We start from the raw sequence: 25,449 nt of genomic DNA, 5'->3' as shown, positions 1-25,449 counted from the left end.
CACGACAGATGTAACGATGTATGAGACTGAAGTGGCTCAACGGTTGGGTAGGATACTCCCCAGTACGACCACTGTGACAAAAGATGCTATTGACAAGTACCTGGATACCATCACAACATGGCTACACTGAGCTGCGGCTGCCTATCTCCCGCGTGGTGTGCATAGGCCATACCTTAAACCCTACTGGAAAGGATCAAACCTGAACTATTACCACTTCCAGATGAGACACGCAAAGCGTCACTGGGTATCCCAAGGAAAACCAAGACAAGGATGTAACCAGTCTTACACTGACTATAAAGACTCAAAGAGAGAATGAGTAAGTTTAGTTTTACGCCGCACTCACCAATATTCCAGCTGCATGGAGACGGTCTGTAAATAATCGAGCCTGGACCAGACAATACAATGATCAACAACATGAGCATCGATCTGAGCAATTGGGAACTGATGACCATTGTCAACCAAGTCAGCGAGCCTGACCACCCGTTATAGGGGGATCACATTAACCTCAGTCCTCGGTAAACTGTTTGAAAAGATATTGCTAGGCAAAGTTGTAGATCATGTACATGTAACTAATCCTGAATTTCCAAACAAACTCATTTTGGATTTAGGAAAGAACGCGGTGCAATCACAGCTCTCCATATACTGAAAGAGACGATAGCGTATTACAATATAACGGCATGACGAGTCTTGTTTTCCTAATCAGACAGGGAGTGGGACAAGGAAGACTATTATCTGCTTGCATGTTCCTACTTTACATCAACGATCTGATCACCCAACTCAACAAACTCAAACTGGGGAGCGTTGATTGGACGATTTCATATGCCTTCAATGGTGTTAGCAGACGTCACGACCCTGATCAGTACAGCAAATTATATACTGTAGGCTTCACTGAACATTGTACATGATTATTCGTGCCTATGGAGGTTGTGCTACGACCCAGAACCTGTTTGTTCTGGCTATAGGCATGCGCAGACGGCGTCCTGAAGGAAGAAATTCAAAATCAAAAAAGAGAATGTGAGAGCTGCCATTTACAATTTTCTGCACTTTTTTAACAATTTGCTGCTCGTAAGTTTGGCCGATGGGAGTTACTGATTCCGAGCCAATGATTTTGCGCGCTGTGTCAACACGTTTGTTGAGTTTAGCTTTGTTTTGAACAGACAGGTTACCAAACCAACAAAGAAGATTAAAAGTTAAAATGCTTTGTATAAAAGTTTTTTAGAAAATAACCGTGAGTGAACAATCAATTATAAAAGTGTTTAAACGACGAAGGAAGTACAACCGCTGCTGACCTGTCTTGTAAACATAATCAACGTTATCGTTCGAGGATAATTTTGAATCAAGAACAGTGCCCAAATACTTGTATGTGTGTACAATTTCAATATCTTCGTTGTTGATTGAAATCTGGGCCAAATGATCACAAGTTTTTCTGAAATCAATAATCATTTCTTTTGTTTTCTTAGTATTTCTTAGTAAAGTTGTCTTTACACCAATTTGTAAACTTAGATACTTCATTTTTTTAGTCAACGTCAGCAGATTTAAAAAGTGAAACAACAGCTGCATCATGAGAGAACGTGACGACCGTTTTCTTCTGCTAGAAGGAAAATAACATCTCTCAAAGATGTTGGTCTTCGGGCAGGAAAGTTGAACCCAGTTGTCTGTGCTAAAATCTGGCAACGTATCATCTTAGCCCACAGTTTGCATTAATAAAGGGCACTTGCTAACATCACAAGACTAAAAATAGAAGAATTAGAATTAGGTTGCAAACATACTTTGCAAGAATAATACAATTTATTCAATTTTATATTTAATAAATTAATTTAAGTGAAGGAATGGGCGTGATTAGGACATCTTACAGGAGTTGCCTCCCTTTGACAAGTGTCAGTGATCACGTGATAGCTGCGGCCATTTTGAAGCCGGCAAGCAAACTGACCAGACGTCTACAGTTCAACCCCACCTCTCCCACCCCTTTTTCTTTGGTGACATATTAAAGAATTGGTTGGTGTTAAATTTTTCATTATTGTATGGATTTCATGTTATATGATATGCTACGCAAGTTCTGAACTTGTTTTCATTGTCTGAACCATTATCATTAGTGTTGTGATATTACATTTACACTTTGTTTTGGTTTTCTATACTTCTGTGCACCATTCTGCTGGTTGTGTCCTCTTCATTTCAGCATCCATCGATGCAAGTGGTTTCAATATTCACATCAGGTGCAGCTTTGAATTCGGATGGTGGATTTCGAGGCGAGCTCGTAAAGTGTTGATGGAAATATTGCTGTGCTATCGACCCTGTAGGTCTGCTTTCCAAGTCTGGACGCCTTCTTACAGCGACATCTTGGTGTGACCAAACCCACAGAGGTGAAATGAACTGTGAGTAGGCTAAGGACATGATTGGTTTGTGGCATCACTAAGTGCAGTACCCTTGGTTGTCACAATTGCTATAGCTATATGATTTATGCTTCACTTGGTTGTCACAATCATTGCTGCCTGATTCCTATAATTGATTGATGGCATCACTTGGTGCAGTACCCCTTGGGTGCCACAATCATTACTGATTGATTCTCTAATGATATGTGCAGGAAAAGCTGTCATAGGAGACCTGAAATGTCATTACCTTAAGGGTCGGCGTTCCAAAACTTCTCTCGATTTCCGCCTCTGTAATATCAAGTAATAAACCTGCGCCCATTAATGCCATCACAGGTGTTTTGTTCTGTTTTCTGGTTCAAGGATTCCATGTTCGATCTCCAACTGCTGCTACCACACAAACGCTCTGACTTACTCTGAGTTATTTCGGCAGAATATGTCGCGCGAGCTCCACACAAATGATTAACCTACTGTTTTATTTCAGATGTGGACAGTTTTTAAGTGGTAGCTTCAATAAAGCTGTTATTTATGACTTGGTTGCTGTATCAATATCCGCTTCAGTATATTGATACGGGATTCTTTCCATCGAAATGTGTGTGGAAAACTATATGTAATAAAGCAGTTTATACAAGAGAGATATCAATATGGAGACAGCAGTTATCCGTACGGCCCGTCTTACAACGGTTTATAGAGATATACACACGAACCTTTTGCCCCACAGACTGTGGAACATGTGTTAGCTGTTTGACCTGTACAGTACGCCTGTGTACGCCCTGGTGGTCAGTGCTGGACTCTGCTGTATGTATGACGAGGAGACAGATGATATTGTGCAGCACCAGTTTTTATACTACGATAAACTGTTCAGGTACAGAAATAACATGCATGAACGATTGTTCTATATCTTGCCATTAGAGACATACATCAATCTGGAGAACAGCACTGATGACATGAGAGTTACTACTCTACTTGGTGGCATCACCCCTATCATAGAGAACATCCATACCCACATGAGAGCCCATTTCATCGACATTGTTGCCAGGAGCATTAGCTCATGGAACCTACAAAACCTATGACTTCATTCAGTCACCCAATGTAATATACATACGTTTGCTTAATTTTCTTTTCCACTGTTAAATGATCTGTACATAATCACACATTTTCGTATTAATGTCATAGGTCTCTGTACTCTTCGACATTATTGGAGGAAGTAAAGAACATACATGCATGCATGAAACCAGCTGAAACGGCTAGCTGAGGACCCTTTACTGCTGTACCCGTACTCGATGTGAATGGGTGCAGACAGTGAAACCCATGTTTCAATTTCCGGAAATTGGAAAACACATGACGTCAACGCCGTCGTTTTCAAACGAATTCTCGTGCTTCAAACACTAAATAACACTCGGAACTTCGCCAACACATGACGTTTATCTCCTAATTTAATGTGATTCATACCAAGAGGTGGTCCCCGATCACACAAGGTCGTACTTAGGGTCGTACACAAAATCCAAACACCGCTACGTCAACATGAGGGTAAGACACGAGGAGTGAATCGCCTTCCCTTAGTGATAAATAAGAAACAATTAAAACAGCAAGACCAATAGTAGGTGAATACCAAGTATTTATTTTGAAGGCACAGGTAAAGCTGATCAATCATTTTAATGAATACCAGGCAAGAAGTATCCAGGTTATGATAGCATTTTGCGACAAAATTTCACATTCGAACACACAGACATTTTATTGTACCGACGCGTCTCAATTTCTAAAATAAACCCCCTTCCACCGCTTCAACGTAATAGTCATGTTCCTCAAAGTCGTGGATAAAACACGTTTCTTTACCTGTTCTTAAACATTACCGATAATCCTCTTATTTGTCCATGACGGATATATCTCCACTATTTCAAAGTAATGTTGGTTCAAGATGCATCGCTATGCAAAGCAACTATAGCAACACATAGCGATTCATAAAAGGTTCAGTACTAACAGATTGTGGCTTAGTAACTACCATACTGGTGGGTTAGTAAAGCACACAATGCGAGCCCCATCAGGCTTAATCTGTCAGTCATTTACGTGTAGTCACCTATAATCAACTTTAACTAACACCCCTAAATGCCACTCCAAATTACAGTATTTGTCTATTTGACGATTTTGTATTGGACATTCAGTTTCTTTATTTCGGTTTTGTAGGCCGTTGGCCCATGTACAGTAAGGAAAACCATTTAAAACAGAAAGAGTAGCAAATTACATTGACGGAATTAAGTTAACTTGTAGCAGAGGATGTAATGGAATTTCTAAAAGTAAGGGCTTCTTTAATATATTTAGAACCGTTAGAAAGTGTGTGGATACAAGTACAACTTATGAAACCAAAATATTTAGTCTGTTTGCTATCCATTCTAGAATATGAAAAATACCTATCCCTAGTAAAATCATATGCTTTGCATTCAAACATGAAGTGAATTTCATCGTCTTTCGAGCCACAGTCACACATTTTACATATCTTATCAAAATTATTATCTCGAATATTACATATCAAAGGAAGTGCATGTAGTCTGAGCAAACATACATTTCTTCTGATAGCTATTGGATTGATGGAAGAGACATAATATTCAGTATTTAACAATGACTTAACTTCTTTAAGGTACCTTAAATGGACAGATTATCTGATATTACCGAGAATACGTTGTTTATCACAATCAAGAAGTCTTTTCCTAAAAAGGGAAATTAAATGGGGAATATCACCAACATCCGGACTATACCATACATACCCGAAGCCATGAGCATTTAAAAGATATTTAACCGATGTCGCCCAATTCACTCGACCAGCTGAATCTAATTTCTTCATAAGTAAATAACACTGTCTGAGGTAACGATCCTCAGACATCCTTAACAATTTACACCAATACATAATGCACATTTGGTAGTAATCCACATAAATATTTGATCTACCACATTCTGCTAAAATACCATTACTGGAGACATGTTTTCCAACGCCAACAACATATTTACAGAAATTAGTATGGAACATTTCGATCGATTTCCTTTCCTCAAATCTCCAGATTTCGGAGCCGTATAATAACACTGGTTTAACTTTGGTATCAAATAATTTGAACATTAACTTTGCAGGCATGTTAGGGTATTTATTAAATAATACCTTCAGAGAAAAAAGTGCCTTACTGGCCTTACCTACTAGAGTTTGTGTGCACTTTGTCCAGGACAACCGAGTAGAAAATAGAATACCAAGGTAATTATATTATGTTGATGTTTTGATTGGAATATCATTGTAAAACCATTTTTCATAGGAACAAAGGAACCCACCGTTGCGAAATACCAAAACCTCTGTCCTATCCATATTAACCTGCAGACCCCAAGAGCTACAGTAGTTATGTAAATTATTTATCTTTCTCTGCAATCTGATGACAGAATCATCAAATAAATTAAGATCGTCGGCGTACAGCAGCAGAAGTAAGTCAACATAATCGGATCCCACAAAGATACGCCTTAGACCTGAATCCTGCAGCATGACCTGACATATTGGACATTCGACTTAGTAAAGTAGGAACAACAAATTTTATGATATCTAAGCACTTTACAAATACAATGGGAGCTGTCAAAACCGGCATTTGTCCAATTCGGCAAGTTTTCAACACCTGCTTAAAATTTCAGACCCGACCGTGACTTATACATTTATCTTCAGCTCTACAATCCAACAGGCTGTCTAAACTGGATTTTTCCCTCAGTCCCGATGAGTGCGGTTTAGACAGCTTCCAATCTAACATCATTTTATGCATCAAATTGACAGTTCAGACTCATCTTTTCCACAATCAAAGTCTGCAAAAAACGCCGTTGTATATTTTCACACATAAGCTTCAATTAGACACGTTGGTCTATGTTTTCCAGGTAAGAGGTCCTTACATGGGGGAAGTGATAACTTCTATTCACAAAGTCACTCAGCATGGTTATATGTTGTGAAGTTTTCTACATCACAGTTGAGAAAGACAATACTCTGAACATTCAGAAGAACAGTAACGCTTTACGTTCCTCCGATGAATGGGAGTACGGGTGGACATGTCGATCGATAAACATATCACATTTCACATTATCAACAGTCCACAGTGTTGTCTTAACAAACCGACGCAGGCGGTCACCTCAAGTCCAGGTTATAGTTCTGAAGATTGGCCTGCTCTGACCATGCAGCATACGAAGCTCCATCCATTTCTGGTGCAAGGGCGTTGTCGCCTCTGAGTCTGTGCCCAGTGCCACCGATTCCAGCCTTACATTCTGGACACTTCGACTCCTCGGTTGCTCCACCACAATCTCCGATTGCATAGATATGCCCTGAAATCGGAAGTAACTATGTTTCTTGAGGGATCAGAATGATAGGATAGAGCATGTCAAGGCTCGAGTTCAGTTGCAATTTCTGGAACCCTGACCTGGTGTCCTGTGCTGTGATGTGTCTGGACCCTAATTCGCAGCCCCAAACACAACATTGTACATCCAAATGATTTACTTCAAGACCACAGATTCACCTAAAATATCCAAATATTAGGCGAATAAAATTGTCAAAAGTAATTGTTTGTCAACAGCTAATCGTTTTTCTTTAAATACTTTATTTCAAATTATTGCACCAGGAAAGTACAAGCACTGTCACTAAGGTGACATAATCCCCACAGCAAATGTTTCAAACAGTCTTAAAAAGAAATAAAAGTGACGGTCGTTGTTTAAAATGAAGTTAAATGTCAACAAAAACAATCAGCCTCCCTTGATATCTTACTCTGCAGTTGTTCAAACACACAAATATTTTGAAGACTCACTTTGAGCTTAACAGGAATGTCATAGTGTATGAAATAAGCAAGACTAGTAGTAAAGAAATAACTTATTGAAAAACATTCAAGGGTAGTTTTGAAAGTCTGTGAAGAAACTCCAGTCAACCTCAACATGCAGTTTTAATAAAATCCAATGAACGGTTCTTGAAATATCTTGCTCAGAAGAGTAAAACGTTACATGTCCCCTGCGACCTTAAAATGAAGATCAAGGCCACTCATCCTAACTGGGACCTTTCGTATACCATGATTCGATACCACGGTTCTTAAATTATTCGTACATAAATACAGATGTACGGGACGTACGGACGTACGGACCGAACGTAACACTATAGGCCGGGACTATAAATAGGTAAATGAGAAAATTACGAAAACTTACCGTTAGGGCACTTAAACCAATGTCCCGTTGTGAGTCCCATTGCTTTCACTATTTCCACCCTTTCTTCATCAGATATGCCAAGACCTGTTTCGGGAACATGCGTCCTTAGAATTTCAAAGATATTCTTCACTCTTTCTTTACGCTGTTTCGTAAACTTTTTGCCATATTTCAAAGTTCCCTGTAGGGCTTGGAGGTCTTTTTGCAAAGTCTCTGGCAAATGAATGTGTCTCACGGCTATAATTCTTTCTGTCTTTAAGAGCCTGATGATGGCCTTATTCCTATCAACTTCATCCTGGGCATCTGAGATTTCCTGATCACTGAGGGATGTCCGTGTTCTCATGAGCCATTCTCTGAATTGCTCCAGCTCCTTCATGCTGGAAATGATATCCCTAAGAACTGGACGTAGAACTGCTTCTTGGCAGTCTTCTGCAAGCTTTTCATAGGCATCAAATAATTTGGACGCACGTTTCAAAAACCGAAATTGATTCTCAATAGCACTGAGGCCAACTTCGGTATTGACATAACCCTTTTTCAACATATCCAGTTTTTCATTCCGTTCTTGGGGGTCAATTTCCCTTTTGGCTTGAGCTTCAAGTGTCGCTTTCAAAACACGTATCCTGTCCTCTTTTCCAATATAACGTGTTTTCACTGTGTCTATATCCTTCAGCATTCTCTTGATTTGAGAGCCATATCTGATATTCCGTCGAATCTGTGTCTTGCAATGAGGGCATGCTTTCAACTGAATAGTATCATTTTCATGATCCATTTGCATGAGCCTGTCCATGGCAGATACTTCAACAATATGACCACAGTCCTCAAGCTCAACAAATCGTGCATCTGGCTCATCCTCTGTGCCAAACAATATTGATGTGACTTCATCGTGATTGCACACTCTGCAGAGACGTGGGCATGGCTCGCCACATAGTCCAATGCATGGGTGACCGCAGCGAAGGACTTTTGGACAAGGTTCATCACATGGAGGTCTGTCACATGGCTCACTGCATTTCTTGGTGCATGCATGGTGCAGACATCTCCATTCACAGGGCTCATTGCATGGTACACAAATCTCGCCACATGTTTTGTAACATCTGCTGTGCGGACATCGGTTCTCACACACATTTCTGCATGGGGGACAGTTGCTGCACATGTCCTTACATTCGTGACCACAGACTAGATTCCTTTTGCAGTTTCTACGGCATGATACGTGTAGCCTTCCTTCATGACAGTCATGACAGTTTCCAGCACACATATGTTCACATTGCAGTGTTGTTGAACACTTCTTCTTGCAGACAGCTGAGTCTTTTCGAAAGCATTCAACATCATTTGTATGTCCACATCTCCACGTCTTCTTCACCATCTGTTTGCACTGATGCTCAATTCCACATGGGTTTCCACACGGGTGTCCACACTTCAAGACCTCATCACATTTAGCTTGACAAACGTATTTCCTGGGATCCATGCAACAAGGGACAAGCTGCTTATGTCCACAACGCGGTATCACCTTTTCCACTGGTACTTCGCATTTCCCACACTGCTGATAGCACAATCGTGGACATGGGTGATTGTTTTGGCAAATTGATTTTGGACAGGGTTTATTGCATTTGTATTCTTCGTGATTGGGGTCATAAGGATGGCAAAGACGAGAACAAACATGTCCACATTCCAGTCTGAAGGTGCACTGCTTCATGCAACCACCTTCAGGAGCTTTCCCGAAGTCTTCCGGTTTCTTTGCAGCAATGCCCGTGTCCTTAGGATGATTCTGACAGTATAGGGTCAAAGTTGTTCCTATCTGGTTGTTAACCTGCAAATCTTTCTTTATTTCTCTCCACAGCTGACTTTCTTGAGCAAGGAGATCAAAGTTCCCGATCACAAATAACCCTTTTTTAGCACGAGAAAGTGCCACACAAACACGGTTTTCAATCTTGAGGAACCCAACGCTTCCTTCAGCATTGCTTCGCACGAGAGACAGAATTATTATGTCATTCTCCTCTCCTTGATAGTTGTCCACCACTGTCAGTCTGACTCCCTGGAAAATCTGCTTTGGCATCATCTTCTTCAGTTTCAGTAGCTGGCCTGAATAGGTGGTGAGCATTGTGATTTGTGATCTTTCATATCCCTGTTTAATCAGATATTCACACAGTGCTACGACATATCTAGCCTCAAACTCATTGGAGTGACTAACACGTTCAATGTCATGTTCTTCTGTATATCCATGGTTGATGAAGAACATGTTGTCAGATATTCCCTTGATTGTCTCATAATTGAGGACAGAGGAATGATTTTCAAGCTTGGGGTAGATTGGCTTCATTAACCTGGCAATTTCGGGGCGCATTCTGTGCTGAAGGGCCAGAGTGTCACAGTGCATGCCGTTGTTGATCATTCTCTCAAATAAAGACACATCTAATTTGAATTGCTTTGCAAGTTTGTATACAGTTGGATTTGGTTTCAGCTGCTTATGATCTCCGATAAGTATCAGATGTTCACATTTCTTGCTCAGAGTTGTAATGATATGTCCCTCAAGCACTTCTGCAGCTTCTTCAACAACTATCACTTTGGGGCCAATCTCTGACAGGACCTGTTGATAGCGGGCTGCCCCTGTTGTTGTCATCCCTATCACTGTTGCAGTCTCCATGATCTGTTTGTCTTCAATCATCTGTGACTCTTTGTACTGAGTTACCACGTCTTTGTATCGAGCCTCCTTTGTTGCTATGTCACGTTGTAGTCTCTCACAGAGACAGTGTACCCAGAATCTGTATAATTTCCATCTTTCATTCATTTGGAGTGCCCAAGGATCCCTGATTCGATGAGCCTCTGCTGATGTCATCCTTTTCGTTGATCTCAGTCTTTGCAAAATACGTCTCTTTAAACGTCTTCGGGCTTCAGGCTGTACCTGAAACTGCATCCCATCCTCTTGTTCCTTCGGGGTCCTGTCCAGATTTGTCACATCAAAGGCTACATATCCACCTCGTTCATACTGAAGACGCTCGATCATTCTCTGAAGTTTGTCAAGTTCATTCTCCTCCATGTCATCATCGTCCATGCCATGCATCTGTCTCTGCTCTTGCAAGAGATCGGCTTCTTCCTGAACATCTATCAGTCCACCATCCTCTTCCTCATTTCCAATGTCTTCTGGTTGCGGTTGCTCTGCTAGGTTTACCATTTCACCAAAAGCGCCAATGCCTAGCCACTCCACTATGACAGGGGTTGGTGGTGGCGCATAACCATTTGCTTCCTGCATCTGCATGAGCATCATATTCATTGCCATCACCATATCATCATAGCTTTCACCCATGAATGGTCGCAACACATCTTCATGTAATATCTCCCTCTCAGCTGCTTCTATTTGCTGACCAATCTTTTCAATCTCAAGTTTAAGACTCATCATGCTGTTACGAAGTTCCCATCTCATTCGTCCAGTATTTTTCATATCTCTGGAACTGTGCAACTTCCGCGCCTTTTGTCTCTGTGCTTTGAGCGAGTAATCCTCCAGTTGATCACTCTTGATCCTCCCTCCTACTCTGATGATACTTCCTCTGTAGAACGATATTATCCCTTCAAGAAACTGGTCTAGTGCGTGGTTTGTGTAGCAAACGATGAGCATTGGTGATCTGTTCTGTGCATTCCAGGCCTTTTTGTTGTGCAAAAGGGCCTTCACAATCTTTAAACCAACATACGTTTTCCCTGTACCAGGTGGACCTTGCATAATGACGAACTCTTTGGTGAGGGCTGTTTTTAAGGCTTTGTACTGTGAGTGGTCAAGATGCAGCTGAATTGCAGACGGCCAATTCAAATGATTTAGTATGTCAATGTTGTTGGCAATCTGTGATTCACGACTGAAGTTGTAGCTTACCTCCCTTTTTTGCAGTCTCAAAGCAGTGTCTTCCCTTAGGACAGTTTTTTCATCCACAAGAGGGCGCAGGTCATAACTCACAGCCCTTAAACCCCGGAGATATTTAGGTGACTTCACTTCACTCTCACATTCCACAATGTACTCTTCAAATGGAAGATCACCATCATGGAGTGTCTGCAGACCTCTCAAGACATGTCTGTACGCCTCAAAGTATGCTGATGTCTCCACCATTACAAAACGGGTGTCTAAGGAAAGGATGTCACCAAGATCTGCATCATTTTCAAGTAATACATCAAGTATACCATCCTGAAGTTTTTTGGGATCTCTGTCAGAAACAGTAGCAAAGAGAAGTGTTTCAAAATTGTCATGTGATAAGCAGACCAACGATCCAAATATCAGTCGCTTAGAATTTTCCCATCTAATTTTGCGAAGCTTGCTCGTGTCAAACATGATTCTGTGGAGAAGTCCACTATCTGAGCACACTGTCCGCACGATCTGGACATCATGATATACCCGTATGTCTTTCAGTCTCGGACCTTTCTCACCTGGAACACTGGCAGCTTGATACTCTGCAATGCCATTCCTCAAAGGATAGACGAAATCTTCCCTCAACAAGCGGAACTGGACGTCCAAGTAATGCTGAAGGTCATTATATCTCCCAACATCTATGTTCTTGCGAAGAAAAGGTTTCTCCTCAGGGTGTATGTCCTCAGCATTTGGAAATATGGACATATCTCTGAAATCACTCGGTGGTGGCCCGTCAGTATACTCCGTTCTCACATCCCCACCTTCTGTTTTTGTCGTCCTGTCGACAGTTGGCGTCTGCATATCCTGCAGCTGCCTCAGCTGCTGAAGCATTTCTTCATCTACGATCTCCGACTTCAGCTCAAGTTCAGGCACGATCATTTCCAGGAAACTCTTCACTCCAAGTACATGAATATATGAATGAGGCAGTCTGATGGCCAGTTCTTTCATGAGTGATATCAAGTCTTTGATGAACTGCCTCTTTTCTCTGGCATTTTCATTTGGTCTCTGTCTGGTGTCGTTCAAAGCGTTAGTGACATGGTCGTAAAAGTTTGACCGCTGAACAGTTAGCAAGAGTTCAATAAGGTTAGTCTGAGCAGATTTGCATAAACATGCCTGTGCAAGGGCACCTACAATCGCATACATCATATAAGGTGATAGATTGGCTCGTTTAAGAAGTGAGCCGAGACCTGATTCCTGGCCAAGTGTCATAACAATTGTAGATGGATCTTTTGAGCGGAGTTCGTGCAGCTGCTTGTAATCAAGGTAACGACCTCCCCCTCTTCCACCTCTTCCTCGGAACCCTTGTCCCCTGCCTCCTCTTGCGCCATCCCCACCATTGTGTCCTCCTTCTTCTTCCTCTGCGCGATGAATACCTCTTCCCAGGTGTCCTCCCCTACCTCTGTTTTCTCCCCGCCCTCTTCCTCGAAACCTTGCATGATCCAAATTCGGTTCATCTTCATTTCGTCCTCCACCTCTTCCCCCTCTTCCAGCACCTCTAATGCCTCTACCGTGACCCAATTGACCCCGACCTCTCATTCGACCTCGTCGTCTCCCATCACCTTGATCCTGTCCGTAACCAGGTCTGGAATGGCAAAGATGACAAAACTATTGATGATATGCATCAAACAGCGTTATTTAATATGACATCTAAGAAAAGTAAGTCTTCATTATCGTCGAAACATATGAGAGCTACCGGGCGCTAACAATGTAAGTATTGTTTCCCCAACCCCAGATGCTGAATACCCATACAGGTGGCGACGTCAACGTTATGAAATCCAGTGACAACATCTGAATTGGAAAATTCATCAAAGCCATATTTCATTTATACTTTGCAGCATTTCTTCATAGAGAGCATGTTGCATAAAAGAAAAAATACATAGTATAGAAAAATGCCTTAAAACCTTAAAACCTTAAAACCAACCAAACCACCCCCTCTTCCGCCCCCCACCCCACCCCCACCCCACCCTAAAAAGAATAAATAAATAATTAAACTGCATCCATTTGACAACATGAATCCTTCGAATAATATTAAAGAAGCTCATCAAAATAAACTTGCAACTACATCTCACCTATTGAAGTGACCATCATCGTTGTCCATGGTAAACAAGCCAGGTGTGTGGTGTGATCTAAAGATAACAAAATGTGTCGGTTACAATACAAGTATGTAAAAAAGGAAATATATACTAGCATACACATGGATCTAAGGCACAAAGTTGACAACTTCCTGTTTCTAGCAGTTTCGGTTTTATCGATGTTTCTTTTAGTACGAAGCAATATTTACCATTTTTCATGAATATTTCTGAATAGTCGAGATTATGTGTTATTTTAGCATTAATCATATCCGTCATATTTCAAATAAATTACCAGACATTTCTTTATGAAAAGATTCTGTCACTATCAGTGCAGATCTTCCATAAAACAGCAAACACGTGTGGTATAACAGATAATATGCCGCCAAATTTCAAATGTGCATTTAGACGAAAGGAACACAGGCGAGTATTCATCCACATGAAGGATTTATAACCAGTAGTCACCGTTCGTCCCTATTACATATCGGCTCCACTGACTTTGTTGACGTGGCGGTTCTATGTTTAGGTTGTCTGTCGTCAATTCCCTTTGCAGAAATAATGACTATAAATAGACCAGTGGCGTGCACTCTTATTCCTCAAGCACATTCTTTCTCCTCCATTATAATCGTTTTTCCTCCAGTATATTCAAATCCACCAGTATATTCTACCCCCTCCAGCATATTCTTATCCCTCCAGTATATTCATACTCCTCCACTATATTGCAACACTTCCAGTATATTCTTAATCCTCCTGTATAGTCTTACTCCTCCGGTATATTCTAACTCCTCCATTATAATATCTTATTCCTCCAGTATAGTTTGATTCTCCCGGTATATTCTTAGTCCACCGTTATAATCTTATTCCTCCAGTATATTCAAATCCTCCAGTCTATTCTAACCCCTTACGTATATTCTTACTTCTTCACTGTATTGTGATTCCTTCAGTATAATCTTATTCCTCCAGCACATTCTTACTCCTCCATTACAATCGTTTTTCCTCCCGTACATTCAAATCCTCCAGTATATTGTTATTACTCCAGTATATTCTTACTACTTCAGTATATTTGATTCCTTTAGTATAATATTATTCCTCCAGTATATTCTTACTCCTGTATATTTTGATTCCTTAAGTATAATCATATTCCTTTCGTATATTCTAACCCCTTCAGTATATTCTTACTCCTTTTTAAGCTTCTCTTGAGCACATGCAATGACTGCAATGAGCATACGTGTATGCATCTATGATAATCTCCAGGGTATATGTTACACTAAATCACTTCTATTTTAGTGGAGTGTTTATCGGAATGTATACCCTGGACATTATCGTGGATAAAATGTACGCTAATGAGCAGAAGCTTCTCCACATTGGTACGTGGTGGTATTATATAGTTGGAAAACCCATAACGTTCATTATGCAAACACAACACTTTGAAGACTGGGGTAGATGTATCTCGACCAAAGTGACGGGCTTCTACAACGTCTACAGCTACATCACTGAATAAGATTGTCGGTTCAGAGTACTGAAAAATCTCTCTCAAAGTCGCAGTAGGGAGACCATTCATCACGAGTTCAGAAACAACGAAAGAAAGAGTAGTTTCCATTGTACTTCGGAATGCATAAAAAGCAATAAATATCAACAAATAACAAGATTTTACTACCCCACAACAAAAGATTTGAAAGGTGAAACATGTAATAGTACTTTTCATCTCCCGCTTCAAACCATGTTAATATACATACATGTGATACATCTAAAATGGATATTTACCATATATAGTCATACTGTCTATGTACCACATACCTTGATGCATAATACTGTCTATGTACCACATACAAAATATGTATGTGATACATTCACATGGTATACCCACATACTGTCTGTGTTCCACATATCATGATCATACATATCTAGTAAGTGATACATACACACAGTATATGTGAAACGTACATACTATGTGATACATATACACTATATGTGATATATACATATTGTCTATTTACACACCATGAAACATACATACGGTCTATGTGATACATACTTAATGCCAGTGTATCACATGTGATACACAAGTAGTCAATTTACCACATACCAAGATACTTCCAAAAGTTTATGCGATACGTACCTTCTGTCACTGCACCACATACCATGAATATCATGTTATTGTACCACACACCGGGTTCAATACCATATGGCATATGTGATGCATACCTACTGCCAATGTGCCACAGGTCATACATAAGTACTGTTAATGTACCAAATACCGTGATAAATACATACGGCCCATGTGATGCATACATGCTGCTACTGTACCACGTACCGTGATGCATACATACACTTTCAACGTAAGACGTAAGGTGATACATACACACGGTCTGTTTGATACACACATACTGTCATTGTACCACATAATGTGTTGCATACATGCAGTATGTGATACATACATACTGTCACTGCATCAAATATCGTAATCAAACATGCATTGTATGTGATGCACACGTCCTGTCAACGGAAAACATATTATGATGCATACATACGGTCTATTGGACATTGTTGGATAGTGATGTTCATGCATATTGTATACATGCCACTTTGTGAGGCCTATACCGGGAGAGCAAGATCCATGCATACTGTATACATGTCAGACAGTGGGATGTATACATGCAGTATACATAGCAGAAGCGATTCATACATACTGTATCCATACCAGATAGTGAAGTCAGTACACAATGTATACATGCAGAATTGTTAGATCTACACATGGAGTATACACACCAGATAGTCATAATCATATCTACTGTATACTGGTCAGATAGTGATATTCATATACACTGTACTCATCTGAGATAGTGAGATCCATGCGTACTGTATACATGTCAGATAGTGAGATCCATGCATACTCTATACATGTCAGATAGTGATATTCATACACATTGTATATATGTCAGATAGAGGTATTCATGCACACTGTATACATGCCACACTGTGAAGTCTATACATGCAGTATACATAACAGATAATGAGAATCATACACACTGAATACATGTCAGATAGTGAGATCCATATATACTGAATACATGTCAGATTGTGAGATCCATATATACTGAATACATGTAGGATTGTGAGATCCATATATACTGAATACATGCCAGATAGTGTTATCCATCCATACTGTATACATATCAGATTGTGAGATCCATGTATACTGAATACATGTCAGGTTGTGAGAACCATGCATACTGAATACATGTCAGATTGTGAGAACCATGCATACTGAATACATATCAGAAAGGGAGATCCATATATACTGAATACATGTCAAATTGTGAGATCCATGCATACTGAATACATGTCAGATACTTAGGTCCATATATACTGAATACATGCCAGATAGTGTTATCCATCCATACTGTATACATATAAGATATTGAGAACCATGTATACTGCATATATATCAGATTGTGAGATCCATATATGCTCAATACATATCAAATAGTGAGATCCATGCATATTGAATACATGTCAGATTGTGAGAACAATGCATACTGAATACATATCAGATTGTGAGATCCATATATGCTCAATACATATCAGATAGTGAGATCCATGCATATTGAATACATGTCAGATTGTGAGAACAATGCATACTGAATACATATCAGATTGTTAGAACCATATATGCTCAATACATGTCAGATAGGGAGATCCATGCATACTGATTACATATCTGATAGTGAGATCCATATATACTGAATACATGCCAGACAGTGTTATCCATCCATACTGTATACATTTCAGATAGTGAGATCCATGCATACTGCATACATATCAGATTGTGAGATCCATATATACTGAATACATGTCAGATAGTCAGGTCCATGCATATTGAATACATATTAGATTGTGAGAGCCATGTATACTGCATACATATCAGATTGTGAGATCCATATATACTGAATACATGTCAGATAGTCAGATCCATGCATGTTGAATACATGTTAGATTGTGAGAGCCATGTATAATGAATACATATCAGATAGTGAGATCCATATATACTGGATACATGTCAGATAGTCAGATTCATGCATATTGAATACATGTTAGATTGTGAGATCACTGTATACTGTATACATATCAGATAGTGAGATCCATATATACTGAATACATGTCAGATAGTGTTATTCATCCATACTGTATACATATCAGATTGTGAGATCCATATATACTGAATACATGTCAGATAGTCAGATTCATGCATACTGAATACATGTTAGAGTGTGAGATCACTGTATACTGTATACATATCAGATAGTGAGATCCATATATACTGAATACATGTCAGATAGTGTTATTCATCCATACTGTATACATATCAGATTGTGAGATCCATGTATACAGAATACATGTCAGCTTGGTACATCCATGCATACTGTATACATGTCAGATTCTGAGATCAGTGTGTACTGTATACATGTCAGATAGTGAGATCTATGCAGAATGTATACAGGTTAATGAGATCCATGTATACAAACTATTTGTGATATACATGTAGTTAGATCCATGGATACTTCACACATGTAGGATTTGAGATTCATACATATTGTACACATGCACGTGGATGCTTCCTACATGTCAAATGGCGAGATACAGACATACTAAATATGCGACATGGTGATTTTCATTCATGCCTTTCACGCATGAGGAGAAAGTGGTGAAAAAGGAAGCTTTGGTAGTAAAGGCTGTCCAAAAGGCTAATCTACGATTTTGAAACACCATTCTTAGAAATATCTCTGGGCAGTTCCATATTTAAGTACCAGATATCTCACAGTGAAAACAGTACTAATAGATAATCAAAATAAACACAATTTTCGAATGATGCAAAACACAGCAAATATCCTGTCCTTAAGCATTTGAGGAAATACGTACGGGCTCTCTACCGATGAACCGTGTTTACTACACGTAACATATCTTGCTTGTAACCTTCACATACATTGTCAAACTAGTATCCACATCGACAGTTGATAAAATAACCGCAACAATTCGTCAGTAATTGAATCACATGCACATACATTCCTGCATATAAAGATCGATCAAACACGGCTAAATCGGGTTTCGTTGATCAGAGGGACATGAAGGTGCCTTCAAGCTTAACTGTACTTACCATCGGCCTTCACGGGACCTCCAAGTTCTACCAAATCACATTTTAGATTTCCCAGAACTGATAGTAGCACACAACACCCACTGTTATATACAAGGCACTGCAACATGGGCTTTCCAGGAACTGTCTAAGAGCTGTGACGTCATCAGAATTTCAGCCTAATCACTCTATTTTCGTTTTCGTTTCTGTTTACTACAGGTCGTGTATGCTTGATTACGGCAGGTGTTATCACGTGACTCATACAACTGATATATATGACACGTTTTGTCATGTCACCACGATCTGTGTGGTTACGGGGCATCTAATGAATGTCACTCGACGTATCGACTGTACCTGGAATTTCCAAATGTTACGCGAGCGTCTATATATAGTCGTGACGCTGGCAGGGAGAGGTTGGGGTTTATCAGGGTTTCATTGAAACTGGATAAAACAGACAACCTTGTGAAGAAACGGTATCTATCTCAGTCGCTTGATGTAGTTTCAAGTTTATCGAAAAGCATGTCAGTGTTGTAGTTTCGTAATATCCATCATATACTTACATCAACTGGAGAGAGAAAAGAAAAGTGCTCGAGCCGGGAATCGAAAACAGATGTGTGTGTACATGCGTCTGCTTGTGCGCGTGCGTGTTCGTGTGCGTGTGTATATTAACTGTCACGGGTGCTTTAGGTTGTCTGGGTGGAGGAGAAATACAGGCCAATAAATTTCAGCATTAGTGCACGGACAAGCTATGCAAGGGACGCTACTCCGTAAGCCTTATTTACGATCTTTTGGATGATCCGTAACAATTCGTTCACCGAGAAGACCAGGGTTACATGCAAAAGCGTGAATACAGATTTATGGAGTGGGGGGTTTCAGCGTTTACGGGATGGGGGTTGAAAGCCATGTTCTTTATTAAAGGAACAGTTTACGTATATTAGGAAAATTACCCACTTAAATAAAACATTAGAATTGTAAAACCGGCTCAAAATAATTATTAACAAGCTTTAAATGTCAGTTTAGTTATTATGCTATAGAATATGTGGCTGCGTGTATCTTTTCTCTGTGTTCCACAGTAATGTCTATGTCAGTCTAAGTACACTTACTCAGTGTTATTCGTTACACTCCACCACTGAGTCTAACAAAACCTAGTAATGCTAGACGCATATTAGATGATCCTGCGCACTGAATGCATCTGTGACAAGAGAGGCGGTATAACGAATTGGGCGAGTACACTTGGCTGCTACAGGTAGCTTGACGATAATGCACATGCAATACATGTTAACCGTGACATGACATCAACACCGCTACTGATTAACACCTGTCTCAGTACTGTGAAACGCCTGTCTCGCTACTGTTTTACACCTCTCTCAATACTGTTAAACAGATTTCAGTTGTAGTAAAAAATGTCCAAGTCAGGAAAACATGGGCAAATAGTTAATTCTCAGGCAAGGGAGATAGCATACAATGTTATCATGCATATGGACAAAAAATGTGCAACCAAAACAGATTCTCTTTTACAAAGTAGCCTTGCTACTGGACTCTCAACGGCAACTTTAAAGCGCATTAAGGCAGAAGGTGGTAGGAGTGCGAGTGGACCTTCATTTATCAGTCCCACCCAGTTGCGCAAACCCAAAACTTGCAGTTACAAACTTGATGATTTCGACCGGTGTGCAGTCCGTCAATTTGTACAAAGTTTATATGGCGTAAAAAAACAACTACCCACTCTGGATACGATGTATGATATGGCAAAGTGCCAGTTGAACTACAAGGGTTCTAAGGAAAGTTTTCGAAAAAATCTCAAAGACATGGGGTTTAGGTGGCAAAAAACGCAGTCAAACCGTAAACTTTTCATGTTTCCAAGCGTTTGCAATACTTGAGTGCAATAAAGAAATACAGAGAAGAAAATCGAACACTCATCTTTATCGATGAAACATGGTTGCAAGTGTTGGTAACTTGAGGGTGAAGTCGTAATAAATGGAGTTCAACCTCCGTCTGGCACCGGACCTCGGCTTATTGTGGTTCATGCAGGGGGTGAAAACGGTTTTGTTCCAAATGCTGTGCTTGTTTTTGATTCCAAACTCAAATCAGCAGACTATCATGGCGAGATGAACTTTGATAATTTTTCCAAATGGCTCCAGGAAAATTTGATCCCAAACCTTCCCCTGCGCACTGTCATCGTTATGGATAATGCACCATATCATAGCAAGCAGGTGGACAAATGTCCGACAACCGCCAACAGAAAAGATGACTTAAAAGCGTGGCTACAAAGGCACAATATCTCATTTGATGAGAAAATGCTTAAAGCCGAACTATTGTTTCTTGCAAAATCCAGCAAATCGGGCCCTGTCTACAGTGTAGACACGATGTTCAAGCAACATGGTCATGATGTACTACGTCTCCCTCCATACCACGCAGAACTAAACCCGATTGAGTTAATTTGGGCAAATGTGAAAAATTATGTCGCTTCACAAAACTTGCAGTTCACAAAAAGTTCCTTCAGAGTTGCCATAAATGAAAGGATGTCTGCAATCGGTGCAAAAGAATGGTCGGAATGTTGTAAACATGTTAAAACAACTGATGATGGTTACTGGCAACGTGAAATCGCAGTCGATAGGGAAATTGACAGACTAGTGATTGACTTAGGACTTGCAAGTGATTCAGACACCGAGACTGATTCAGAGAGTGATAATTAAAGCATAAATCAATAAATCCACCTAATTTTCCAGCAATGTTGTGTCTTGTATGATAATTGACACATGCTGTATCAAGTTTTTACTGTTCCCATACTTTGTCATAAAAAAGAGTAATCTTTGGTGAGTTGTCTGTATTTTATATTTTTTTAGTCACTGATAAATCTACTGAGTCTGGTACTGAGTAATCCCCAAACCGACAAATTTGTGTACAAAGATATTTCTCACTGACTTATCAATGTCAAAAGGTACTTACAGGTTTCTGTACACAATTTTGGTGACCATTATAAAAATATGACAGAAATTTGGAAATATTGTTTGAATACTAGCCATTTCTCTGGAACCGGTTATATAAATTTCCAAGACATGTATTCCCGGTCGATCACCAGCGGAATTATGGATGCAAATCAGCTCGTACAGAGAAATAGGCACAAAATTATGAGATAAATATATTTCCCCCTTGCTACTCTGATTTAGCCACCACCATTCAGTAACAGATAACTTTTCACATATTAAAAGGTTAAATGAAACACAATTAACTATATGTAGTTATTATCTATTTAATATTTAGCAGACGAAAAGTCAACTTTACCCATTAAAAAAACACCGCACATTCCTTCGAATGATAAGACTGCAATTTCAGGCATAAGATACTGATATTCCACGCTAACCTTTAGTTAAGACGACGACAAATAGATGATTGGGGCATTGACAAACATTTTAGATATTCAACAATTTTGTTTTTAAAAAAAACAGGAAAATGGCATTTGCTTCGTGAAATGGATCGGTGGTCCTAAACATATTTGCTCAGTATATTGTGTTGATTCAATTCGTTGGGATTGTACCTGTTCCCAAATCGAGTGTGCTATAACATTTCATGCGTGAACCGCACGGGGAAAATGAACTTCTCGATATTTATCAGACAACCTGTCTCCCTCTTGTTTCAAGTGGATTTTTCTGTGGGGCGTTCCCAAGTATGCAAAGTGGGGTCATTTGTCAGGTCGTGGATCATCTTATATGTATTTACCAGTAGAAGGTCGCGTCAGCCTTTGAGAGACCTATGACCGTCCAATCAATAGCGAGACGGTTAAATAGATTTAACCAATCAGACAACGGCTACTACTCAGGGACCGGAGGGACTTACAAATTATTCAGGTCACTGACACGGATGTCTCCACAAATATGAATCCGCATATAACACAGTTATTTGACCTGCAGTATATACGCTTTGCGGATTCTATTGACATGGTTACCATTAGCTAATATTTCCACAAGCTGGCATCCTTGAATATGGCCAAAAACATCATTTTCAGCGACTGTTTACTCACCGTTGTCATGGTTGTAACGTGCGTCGTGTGCATCACCCGGAAGCGATCGTTCCTCAAACAGCATTCGGAATCGTTCGGGTACGAACCTTTTCGAGATATAAAGTTCAAAAGGTACGTGCGAATGTCCACTTTCGCGATCTGGTAAGCTATGTTCTGATTGGTCAATCTCAAAGGTTACTTGACGCGACCTCCCATAAGGTTTTGTTAGACTCAGTAGTGGAGTGTAACGGAAAGTACCGAGGCTAAGTTTGCTTAAACTGTGTCTATGTTGGTCTATCATCTAATTTATAATACTGCCTTGAACATATCATTTTCACGATATATATCCTAATCCAAGTGACACAATCCATATGAGTCGATATCTGAGGAAATCATGCAATTATTTTGAAACAACCTTTCAGTCCAAATATATGTACAAAAAAGCACGACGTCACGAGATTATCTGCCTGATTATGAATTAATGACGTCCAAATGTGCTCTTCACAGGCGCGTAATGTTAATAGGAAGTAAAATGACATTTAACATGTCCATCCACAGCAATATTTATAACTAATTTAGAGCTACGCAGTGAGTACGGAAGGCATTGTCGATTTAATAAACATCAGTACAGTACATTGTGTGTGTAATATGGCGCGATGGTTAAACTGTCTTGACGAATGACAAGATGGGCAAAAACAGCCGTTGAGCAGTGATAAGCGACATCAAGGTCTGTTTCAACAAACAACGATATTATAATATCTAAATGAGTGAGTGAGTTTCGATCAGCGTCACTTGTAACGAGACCCGTGAATAGGGCTTCAGCAACCCACACTTGCCACGAAAAGGCGACTATGCTTGTCGTAAGAGGCGACTAAAAGGATCGGACGGTCAGGCTCGTTGACTTGGTTTGACACACGCCATCGATCCCGATGCTCATGCTGTTGATCACTGGATTGTCAGGTCCAGACCCTATCAATTACTGACCGAAGCTGGAATATTACTGGGGGCGGCTTAAAACTAAACTCAATCACTCACGACATTGTAGTTACATGACTGCACACACACATAACGTTAACGAAACAGATATAAACGACTCGTAACGTTGGTCACCAAAGAGCAAAATAAGGGTTCCAAAAGACATATTTGGTATTCCTAACACAAACCCATTGAACCCTGGAACAAGGAGGGGTCGGAACGCTCGGCAGGGAACATCTGTCTTACAATTTCAAACACTTTCGCAAATCATGCACATAATATTAGGTAATGTATTCAGGTGTGTGTGTGTGTGTGTGTGTGTGTGTGTGTGTGTGTGTGTGTGTGTGTGTGTGTGTTGTATGTAATGACAACGGCATTAATGCTTCTATATCATGATATCAATGTTTGTCACAGTCAAATACAATGCAAGCAATACTGATTTTGCGATGATCGACAAAGCATTTATTGTATTGCTTCATGCGAATTTCATCCACCTGTTGTAATCAAAATCCATAAACCCTTTCCACGTGCTGAATAAAACTCTACCGAAAGTAAAATCGACTGTAGATTCTGCTGATATCAGGAGTTTCTTAATTACGTTCAAAACGTGATGATTTCAAGTGTTCGCGAAACGGTGATCTGTTCGAACTACTGGGTCCGTCATAAACATATAAATTGGCAATTGTTGTTTGACAGTTTTATTAAGCTAAAGTGCACACGTATGACAATGTTCCCACTTACTTGGAATTCAGTCAGCTGTTCTAAAATAGATTTTGCATAATATCATAACATTCTAAACTGTTTAAAGGTATTGTAAAACATATTCGTATCACTGAAACGATTACTGGCATAAGTTCCATAATACTTTACGTCATATCGGCAATATCACAGCCACATAGTGACGAAAATACATGATGAAACTGTGTTAATTGACGAATTCTTTACAACAGTTTACGCTAAATACGCAGCTGTTCACATTCACGATATTTACACATGCTTTTCAGCAATTTGATGCATGATCCTCGTGAAGTTTATCTGAACAAAGCTTGCAGCTGGTTCCCCCCAAAAACTGTGGAAATGTATCTTCGATGTAACTAAATATAATAGTGAGTGCTTTAAGTGAGTCTAAACATTTAATGTAGATAGATAGATAGATAGATAGATAGATAGATAGATAGATAGATAGATAGATAGATAGATAGATAGATAGATAGATAGATAGATAGATAGATAGATAGACGTATATATAATATGTCCTCATACTGCTTAATCCTTTCATCAAAATTGGTAACTAATTCAAATTAATAACACATAAACGCGTACATACCAACATATTGTGTCTATTATTAAACTGACAAAAAGCAACTGGACAGATGTATTAAAAATGAAAACCAGAGGTTGTCACCACTCAAACCAAGACTGCAGATATTCATTCTTAAAACAACAACTACATTAGATTTCATTAAATGACATTTCTTGATTTGATTCATCATGCAGCAAGCACACATCAGTGTAACTAACTTTAAAACATTAAGTCAAGTGCATTGAAATGTCTGTCATGTCATACTCTTGTTTGACAGCAATATGGTACGAAATTGAAACAATATACTTTTACAGATACTTGGGACGTATCTGTTGTCTTATTAAATCATGTCTTATTGGCTTGTAACAATATAAATATATGGTTGTCAACACCAGCATACAATCTCTGCCCCATCCATGGCTTTAACATAAATTTGAGTAGCATATATATTTGCGTGGATGAATCATCAAATTCATGTTGAACTTCACGTTATGAATCTTGCTAAATATTCACATATTTTAATACATAATATATA

General features: G+C 39.6%; 1 protein-coding gene across 1 annotated transcript; it reads right to left on the bottom strand.

Moving 5' to 3' along the window:
- Window positions 1-3,966: 3,966 nt before the first annotated feature.
- On the bottom strand, window positions 3,967-18,966 carry LOC137281495 (NFX1-type zinc finger-containing protein 1-like). The gene is made up of 4 exons (XM_067812754.1): window positions 18,664-18,966; window positions 13,509-13,565; window positions 7,563-13,021; window positions 3,967-6,698 (listed from the first exon to the last, which is right to left on the bottom strand). The coding sequence occupies exons 2-4, from the start codon at window positions 13,535-13,537 to the stop codon at window positions 6,505-6,507; spliced, it is 5,682 nt and encodes a 1,893-aa protein (XP_067668855.1). The 5' UTR covers window positions 13,538-13,565; window positions 18,664-18,966; the 3' UTR covers window positions 3,967-6,504.
- Between the last annotated feature and the right edge of the window lie 6,483 nt (window positions 18,967-25,449).

This window comes from Haliotis asinina, chromosome 4 (genome assembly GCF_037392515.1).
Source record: "Haliotis asinina isolate JCU_RB_2024 chromosome 4, JCU_Hal_asi_v2, whole genome shotgun sequence".
Taxonomy (NCBI): Eukaryota; Metazoa; Mollusca; class Gastropoda; order Lepetellida; family Haliotidae; genus Haliotis; species Haliotis asinina.
This window is presented reverse-complemented; position numbering and strand designations above follow the sequence as displayed.